This window comes from Anarhichas minor, unplaced genomic scaffold, assembly GCF_050575085.1.
Source record: "Anarhichas minor isolate MPS153535 unplaced genomic scaffold, ASM5057508v1 ptg000013l, whole genome shotgun sequence".
Lineage (NCBI taxonomy): Eukaryota > Metazoa > Chordata > Actinopteri > Perciformes > Anarhichadidae > Anarhichas > Anarhichas minor.
Genome location: NW_027466459.1, coordinates 1,212,540 through 1,221,822, shown reverse-complemented (window position 1 = coordinate 1,221,822; position 9,283 = coordinate 1,212,540). Strand labels below are relative to the sequence as shown.

At 40.1% G+C, this 9,283-nt stretch overlaps 2 protein-coding genes across 3 annotated transcripts in view; both read right to left on the bottom strand.

Moving 5' to 3' along the window:
* Nucleotides 1–2,121: 2,121 nt before the first annotated feature.
* cunh16orf87 (chromosome unknown C16orf87 homolog) lies at nt 2,122–8,645 on the bottom strand. Of its 2 annotated transcripts, XM_076090882.1 has the most exons (5): nt 8,385–8,645; nt 7,580–7,688; nt 7,243–7,342; nt 4,794–4,973; nt 2,122–3,044 (listed from the first exon to the last, which is right to left on the bottom strand). In XM_076090882.1, exons 2-5 carry the CDS (start codon nt 7,580–7,582, stop codon nt 2,926–2,928), a joined length of 402 nt encoding a protein of 133 aa, XP_075946997.1. In that variant the 5' UTR covers nt 7,583–7,688; nt 8,385–8,645; the 3' UTR covers nt 2,122–2,925. The 2 variants fall into 2 exon arrangements, with proteins under 2 accessions (XP_075946997.1, XP_075946995.1); XM_076090880.1 differs by lacking the exon at nt 7,580–7,688.
* The window catches only part of celf1 (cugbp, Elav-like family member 1), a 48,968-nt gene continuing 44,519 nt past the window's right edge, over nt 4,835–9,283 (bottom strand). Inside the window, exon 15 of the mRNA XM_076090878.1 lies at nt 4,835–4,973. The gene's annotated coding sequence lies outside the window, so the exon portion shown is untranslated. The remainder of the gene's footprint in view (nt 4,974–9,283) is intronic.

Sequence of the window (9,283 nt, the reverse complement as noted above, 5' to 3'; positions counted from 1 at the left end):
TGCATGCATCCACGCTCACAAACACTTGACCGCCGTGGAAAAATGAAACGGGAACTCTTGCTTAGTGCAATGATACCTCAAACGGTTCATAGTCAGAATATCTGTTAAGTGATGCTTCTTGTTATTATAGGCCACTCTCACTGCCAAACCCCCTTTTTGCCATTTGGCATGAACACAAAAACACCTTCGCACCCGCACAGTTGACCTCATTGCCAAATATCGGACTCATTGAGCGAAACGTGGCCTAAGAGTGCAGACAGACAGACTGACTGAGCTTTAGAGCTGCTGATCACAGTTGAAACATAAATTCCTGTCTCTGAACTTTTTGTCCACCGACTTGTGACAGCATCAATGTAAGCTTTAAATGAGCTTTACCAGTCCATAAATAAGAGCCAGTCACGTAGGAACTAGGTGGCCCATCATGCAAATGGTTGAGTAATGTTTTATCCAGTGTTAGAGGCATGATGACCAAAAACAAAAAGAAACACCTGAAAAGATATAGGTCACTAAGTGTTAAAATACCTTTTTTTGTCCAACTGCGGAAAGTAGCATCAGGTTTTTACCTGAATTTGACCCAAATCTTGATTGTGTTGTTGACCACTGGGTTCTTTGAACCGTTCTGAGCCGCTGCGGGAAGCTGAGAGTAGATCTCGATATCTCGTTAGTTCTTGACATCGTAAATAGTAAACTAGATTAAGAGTCGATATGCTAGCTGAGCTAAATGCTAACATGTTGATCATCTTCTTATAGTTTAGATAATAAATTAAACACTATATGTAAAGTGTTTGAAATGTTATACATAAATAGTGAAACACGTCTACACCCTTAGAATATATACGACAGAACAGCTGAAAGTAAAGATGGAGACTTTTCTAGAGTTGGCCTCTGAGAGACTGATAAAAGATGATATAAATATCATATATATTACCAATAAGGCCATTACATCTACAATGACACTGATCTTTAGCTCCTTGTATTCAAAATACATGATGTAATCTTTAACAGCCATCAATCCATTATCCACATGGCGTCTGCTCAGTGTAGTGTATCCCAGTCCACATAGGTGAGAGGTGGCGAACACCTGGACAGGCTGTCACAAGGCTGTCTCACACAGTCCAGTCACTCACTTATGGAGTTCACATCTCACTCACATCCACACCAGTCATTATTTTAACAACCCGCATGTCTGTGCCACCCATGGATGGACTGCATGAAACAGTCACAGGGAGAGCATGCAAATCCACTCAGACAGGCCAGAGCCAGACAGTGCTAACCACGAGCTTTTACAGACACAAACTATGAAAGAAGAGTGAAGAGAGTAATGCCGAGTCATTGTTACGAAAAACATCAGAGGTCAGTGACAATGACACCGACACACTGACAGAAAAAACCAGCAGAATGCATGTGGCCAACTGGTCTAACTTTACTGATATCTGAGTTTATTATTTAATTTATTGGGTAGATAATATATATGGTAAGGATACATTTCTTACATGGAGGTTGTCTTTAGTGAGAATTTGAAACAATCCATTTTGTCTCAAAACACATCAGTTTTCTATATCATCTGCTTAAAATGAGAGGACTAAAGGCATTTAAAAAAAAAAAATGATACAGTCCAGAAAAGAGTAGAATAGCATAAGATTTCTGACCCATGTGATACATTCAGGGACTACATTAAACAATTTTATTTTGGATTATTAAAATCCAAAAATCATCCACAACTTGCTTTCAGTGAAGGGTTTGTTTTAGCATCATAGTTCCTCATGTCCCGAACGGATTCAATCCACAGAAGTGGACTGTGGTATTTATCTTGTATCTGTAACTAAACCTAAAACACTAAAAAGTGTTTTTCATTGTTTTTAATATTCTGAAGTAATAGAACTGAATTTCATGACTCTTGGGACATGACAATTAAGAAATAAAAAATCTGCAAAGAAGGATGTTTTTGTGCCTTGACAGTCTATTTTGGGTGTATGGTGTCTTTTCATTTATGTGGAAAATATAATTATTGATATAATATATATATATATACACACACACACACACACACACATGCATGGCCCATCAAACAGAACATGAATTAATTAACCAACAAAAATTGCTGATTGAATCAAAGTTGGATAGATTGATGAAATTCATTTATTTTAAAAGAAGGTATTCACTGCATCAGCACGACCTCACAATCGGAGAAAGATTTTTCTGACTTCCTTTATGAATCTAGGAAAGCTGGACACCGTCTTTAGTCGATTGCAATTTTTGTTATCTAGTTTAATTCAAAGCAAGGTGAAATTCATCTTCAATAAGAACATTTGACATAGTCTATAAAAGTAACTAATAAATATATGGTGTGTACTGTGCATAGGATGCACTACGTTACTTATATACTCAACATTACTTATAGGTCACTTAACAATGGAAATTTAAAAAAATATTTATTGCATCTTCAGTTTATAAGAAAGCACGCAGCTACCACAATATCTTGGTCCCTCCCATTAACGTGAGCTGCTGTCAATTGAGGATGTTCACTTGATAACAGTCTTTATTTCAGATGAATGTAGTATTTCTTTAGCAAAATGTCATATTTGTATCTGCAGAAAAGTTTGGAAATATCATCTATGCCTCTTTTCCTGGTTCTACATATGTCGTTACAACACAATCCATACTCTAGAAACATATATTTGCATGTCTGTGGTGGGTGTATAATACAAGGTGCTGAAGAGCTGTGATCCCCCAACGACAACACCCTCTACTTCAGTCTGAAGCTTCCGCAGGTTTCTCAATCTCATCCCATCATCCAAGTGAAAGACATCCAGATCAAAGTTCAGCTCCAGACAGTTCTGCCCTCTTTGGTTATCCCCTTGCTGTTTGATAGTTTTTATATGGTAGGTTCTCTGTGCCAGGATTCTCATGTAGTCAGGCCTTAATCTATAAGATGAGTCTTTGACCCAATATCTTGCGGTTGATCTCAGCCAAGGCCACAGAAAACACAAAGGCCTTCTCATCTGAAAGACTGGCATACATATCCACCTCCTTCTCTTGTTTCTCTGTGAACACAATAGAACACAGTCAATCACAGAAAACTCATTTTGGCAATACAATATTCATCTATGGTCATGCTAAATGAGAGTACAAATTGCAAGATAAATAATAAATAATGTCAAATTCAATCTGAGGCAGAGGTTTCACACTGTGATGCCTGCCTCCCCATGCGCAAGCGGGAGAGTTGAAGAGAGGTGAGGAGCGAGATACATGAGGCAATGACAGTGTGGCAAAGCTGGCTCCACATACTCCACCTGGCTCCAGATCAACCAATACCAAAATGAAGTTGCAATACCCTGGTTACACCAGAGGGCAGTCACTATTATAATGATACATTAGACTATACTATTGTAAAACATATTTGTAGAATTTAAATACTTTGCACTAAAATGTCAAGATTTGGACCAGAAACCATCAACAACACCACTAAATACCCATTTACATTAGCTTTCAGCTGAAAGGGTGGTTTGGGTTTTGGAGCACCAAACTTCAGGAATGACACAACCAAACACTTCACGAGATCATGTTGAAAGAGAAGACGGTTGCGACTGGACCAATACACCGAATTGAAATCTTATGGCAAAGCAAACCATGCAAAATGTCAGCACGGTTGAGTGGAGTTAGTCACACATGGAGGAACCTGCATAAGGGCCTCGATCACAACTCGTTAGTAAGACGTCTTGACCAACCAGGTGGGAAATCAGTGTTTATAGTTCTGAACGGCCACACTAAAGGCAGAGTAAAAAGTCATAGAGATATTCATAGAGAGGGGGGAGATGCATTGTCGTTTATATCTGGTGATAACGGTGCACATTTTCAGACATTCTATTCTGGAAAGCAGTCATAGTGTAGCACATGACAAGTGACAGAATCAGCTGTGTAATAATGAAAAAAGAGCTTTAGAGAGAAGTTCAGAAAGTTATGAATGGAAATGACCGTGATAATTTTTACGTAACAGACTTATCGTCAAGATGTAGACATTACCTTGACATGTCGATTTTTCTTACGATAAATGGACACGACCTCGACCAGTTTTACTTTATCGACTCATCGTACGATAAATGGACACGACCTCGACCAGTTTTACGTTATCAACTCATCGTACGATAAATGGACACGACCTCGACCAGTTTTACGTTATCGACTCATCGTATGTTAAATGGACATGACCTCGACCAGTTTTACTTTATCGACTCATCTCACGATAAATGGACACGACCCCGACCAGTTTTACGTTATCGACTCATCGTACGATAAATGGACACGACCTCAACCAGTTTTACGTTATCGATTCATCGTACGATAAATGGACACGACCTCGACCAGTTTTACGTTATCGACTCATCGTAAGATAAATGGACACGACCTCGACCAGTTTTACGTTATCGACTCATCGTACGATAAATGGACACGACCTCGACCAGTTTTCCGTTATCGATTCATCGTACGATAAATGGACATGACCTCGACCAGTTTTATTTTATCGACTTATCTTATGATATATGGACTTTATTTGTCTTTTTTTCATACTGTCTGAATATTCTCAAGAATTCAAAGTTCATTGCTCTTTGAAATGGTGAACTTACATTATTATGCTATAATACTATCATCCGTGGCATAAAATAATCTTGAATTATAATACGTTTATCACAATTATTTCTGTGACAATGCATCTCCCAAGTATTGTAGTTATCATGACAGACCTAATCACAAGAGACTTGTAATAAGAAACTGTGACTAATCACTCCTTTTACCTTTCTCCTCTTCCTGTTTCTTCAGACCCACTGTCTTTGGTCTGCCCCGTCCCCTCCGAATGGGATCCGATTGGCTGTTGGCTCGGGATCTTCTCCTGTTCTCCATGTCACTGGTTAAAGAAGAGTCTATCCTTTCTCTGCGAATGCGTTCTGTCCTCCTCCGCTTAAAGTCCAGCTTGTCTGAAGCAGAACGTTGATAGTAAAAAAAGGTAACAACATAAGTGTGGGTTAGACTGGTTCCAGGCAGACATCTCTGATTTGTTTATTGAAAAAAAATGGTGATTACAGTGAGTATATGGCCAAATACGGTAATTATAATAGTTATGAGGAAGAAAATGAAATACATATTAATAGCATATAGCCGCAATCGGCCATTTTGGGTTGAGGCCCTTTTTGGCTGAACAAAAGGAAGCAGCCATTTGCCTAAATCAAAGCTGCAGGCAGCAGCGACTGGGTTTCGGGCATCTAAAAGCTGAGCAGAGTCACTTGAGAAGGTTCAATTCTGTCTAAAGAAGTGAGAGCAATACAAACACTTGTATCATCTTCATAATGTATGCAACCTTTAAGTGATTACTGAGTCAAAGTCCTGCCAGACATATTTTATGGCATTTGGGGACATGTTTCAACAGTTCAAGTTAAGAATATCCAACACGTTTGGTGATGTTTCATCATTATCATTAATCATTTCATGCTTTGCTAATTTCAGCTTGTTCCGAGGTGATCTCTTCATTATCCATTCAGATTTTCATAATACGATTGCCTTTCACACCCATCAACTGATTGTCCAGCAACTTGCCTGACTTATCCCCATATTCATAAAACATATACTCTTATTTGTCATGATTAATGATTTCTATGTGATGGGTTGACGTGCCATACTTGCCATCCCGTTGTTAAGTGGAATATGTTAGTCTAGTAGAGTCATAAGTCCTTTATCTGACCGAGGTTTGTGCAAGTTAGTAGCGTCCACCGGGCACAGCTGTGCCGTGTTGTGAGGACGCAGTCGGAGCTAATGGTGGCCACTAGACAATGCTTGTGATCATGGCCACAGCCAGCTATGAGGTCACAGAGGGCCCCACCTCAGTAACCCTTTTCTTTCAAAAAAACACTGCCAGAAGCTGATGGTTATCGATAACACGGCTATCTGTGGTGTAAGATGTCCAGGGTGGGGAGACTGGAGAAGGCAGTCCAGTGCTCTGCACACATGACAACAACTTAACACACAAAAACTAAAGTCACACTTGGTGATATATGCACAGTAGATAATATCTGCTTGTCTAAACATTGTCTCATCCAGAGAGAATCCCAAGTCTCAAGGGGATGGCACTATATCAGCAGAGCAATAACATAAGGGCAGATTATAGGGCAGGTCGACTCTCAAAATATTAATATTAATATTAACAACATAGGTTTGTTCCCCAAACAGAAGAGGAAGAGTAAATCATGCCTACATGTTTGTTGACTCAGCAGAGATAACATTAAATGAAAAAAGTCGATCCACCGGAAATATTTAAAAGCAATACAGAGTGCCTCTCATCAGGATTTTGTTTTTCTTCACATAAATAAAGACATTTCCACCATGAAAAGTCACCAGAATGCAGAAAATCCAAGGATCATTTATTGTAATTATGCAACACAGGGATGCACAACGAAATTCAGTTGTAGCACATTTACAGCACAACAAACAAAACAGGAGTACCTTCCTGTAGTGCATTTTTTGAATTTGCATGATAAGGAACGTAAACAGCAGCAACAAAAACATTTATCTGGTCAGAAAACATGGCCGACATCTTCGCATTAAAAACTCAACATGAAGAAAACAAGCATCATGATGTGAACACAGAGTCCACCAGAGTCCTGCTCTCTGTCCTGCTGTCCACCCCTCAAGTGCTGCTTGATCCTGGACCACGATAGATCCAGGTCTCTGTGAAGATGTGGGCTCAACAGTCACCGACCTCCCGCTGGGTAGTGGAGTAGCCTCAGGTCCTAGCTGGGTTAGCTTAGCTTCCATCTCGGCTCTCCTCTCTTCCTTGGGGCAGTTTGGTGGCGTTTGGTCCAGCGGGTGTGGCTGGTCGGTCGGCGGTGATCGTCTCAAAGTCTGCTGCACTAAATCTAATCCCCACTCTTCCTTTTCAGATGTTGATGGGTTTTCAGTGCTTGATGCTGCAATTGTCCTGGGGGAGGCCCCTCAGAGCCCCTTCTCAATAGTATCCATTTAAAGATCACAGTTGTGATTTTAAAACCCTGGCTACGGCCCTGTCTGTGCTGTCACCAGAGGTCTCTATGCTCAGTCTTCATGAATCCATGGCAGACGGAGAGACTTCACGAAATAAAGAGCAGTACTGAACAATGTCATAGAATTAACATGACTTTGCTCAACACACACGGAGAAGAATCAAACTAACATTTTGAACATTTTCAGGCATAATTTATGCAGGTAGAACCTTACCTGCTATAGCTGGAGAAGAGCGCTCATTTAATTTGGCATTTAGAAGTTTTCTGCTTATAAACACGTAACCACACGGACAGGACTTGCACGCAACTGGAATCTAGAGAGAATCAACCGGGAAACACAGAAGATTAAATTACTGTTACGGTTTTTGGGGGGGGGGGGGTTAAAAGGTTAGCTTTAACCTAAGGATGGCATCAATGTGTTTATCAGGACTATCAGCCAGTTAAATAATGCAATATATTACACACATGTGGAACTGTGTTTTAATCTATAATCATTTGCATTGTGTTTTATGCAAACCAAGACTAGAAAGACCCGATGTAAATACATTTACCATAAAAGCAATATTAAGCGGAGTGATCCCATCGCCTTTATGGCAAACTGTTTAAGAGGTGTTCAGAGGGGACAGCAGGAGAGACTGCACACACGATTGGTCGTTGAAGCTGGCAAGACGTAAGGAAGAGAATCTTTTTTGAGACATTGAAGATATTTCCAGATTCCTGAAATCACCAGGAAGACTTTCCGAGAAGGTCCAGAGGACGTTCTGAATTAAGAGTGTTCCTGAAGCAAGGTTCAAAAACAACGTCCTGAAAACAGCCCTGATTATAAGTTCTTAGCAATGAGTCAATATTAGGATTTACAATTAAATAATATCTGTAACTGTTTTTCAAATGTTAGTCACAGTCACATTGTTCTGTGAACTCTTCTTCTTGTCAGAAAGAAGAGATCTCACGTTGCTTCATTTCACAGCAAACAAAAAGGACGTGGTTGAATTATTTGATTTAGAAGTTGCAAGTGGCTTTATATGGACGTTTACTCTATATTCTTGGGAGAACAACTAATGATACAATATTAACACATAACATTAAAAAACACGCTAACAGACGAAATGAGTGAAAAGGTGTGTAACCAGATGAGCAGATGAGAGAACACGGAGGCTTCCTCTGGTGAACACAAGCACAGCATGTAGCCCGTGAGGCTGTCCTCTCGTTCCCACAACGTGTGCAGCGGGCTGCCGTCTGAAGACACCGCCGACACAGCGCTACGAACACAGCGGGACTGTAGTACACAACGTTACCGACAGTACATACGGTTCACTGTCGACAACGTTCAAAACTGAAAATATTTATTTTCCTCACCTGTTGGTCGCATTCAGGACAAGATTTAGTAGCCATCTTGACTTTCTTTGTTTTATTTGCAGACATAGTCCGTTTGCTCGGCTGTGCGGTAGCTACAGCTTCTCTTTGCGATACATGGACGGACACTGACTCGCTCCAAGGACACTAACATATGCGTGCAACAAAAACACACCGATGTGGCTAAATGACAACACCTTTTAGAAGCACAAACAGACATTAGAGTATACTAGTAATGCTAATACTGGGCGCATGCGCAGGGAGAGTTCCTCTGCTGGTGTGTTGCATTCATGTACCATGGGAAAATGGTACATATCAGACTCCTCACACTGGTTCTCATCAGCCTTAAATTGATAATCGCAAAAGGAAGACAGAAGACTCGACCAAATGGAATGGAATCATTTTGCATAGAGTTTTTTTTGATATGTCTAAAACCCAACGGTGTTGAATGAAACGTATTGTGTTTGTTCTGGGCCCAAGCACCAGCGTTGTTATTATTACTGTTAAAATGGTCGTGTCAACGATGCAAAGGCGAAAATTTAACAGACAGTAACCTTAGCAGCACTTGCAAATATTTTTTAGAAAAAAAACACAACCATCCTCACCATAAGGGGGCTCTATTGTAAAAATAAACGCCTTTTGGTTCATAACTCGCACAATATAACATTTCCACACGTGTTCCTGCGTCTCCTGGTATAGGCCATCTCTATTTTGCTTTTTTGCATATGTTGGAACTCATGGTCCATCAAAAACGAGCAATGGAAGTGGCCAGTGAAAGGATTGACATCTTAAAGCAATTTGTTACTGCTTTATGTTAGTAAGTCAGTAAGAAATTAGCATAGGATATGAGCTTAGTTAGGAAACTAGCTTTGTTAGCTAAGCGGGAATCATATAAACAATTC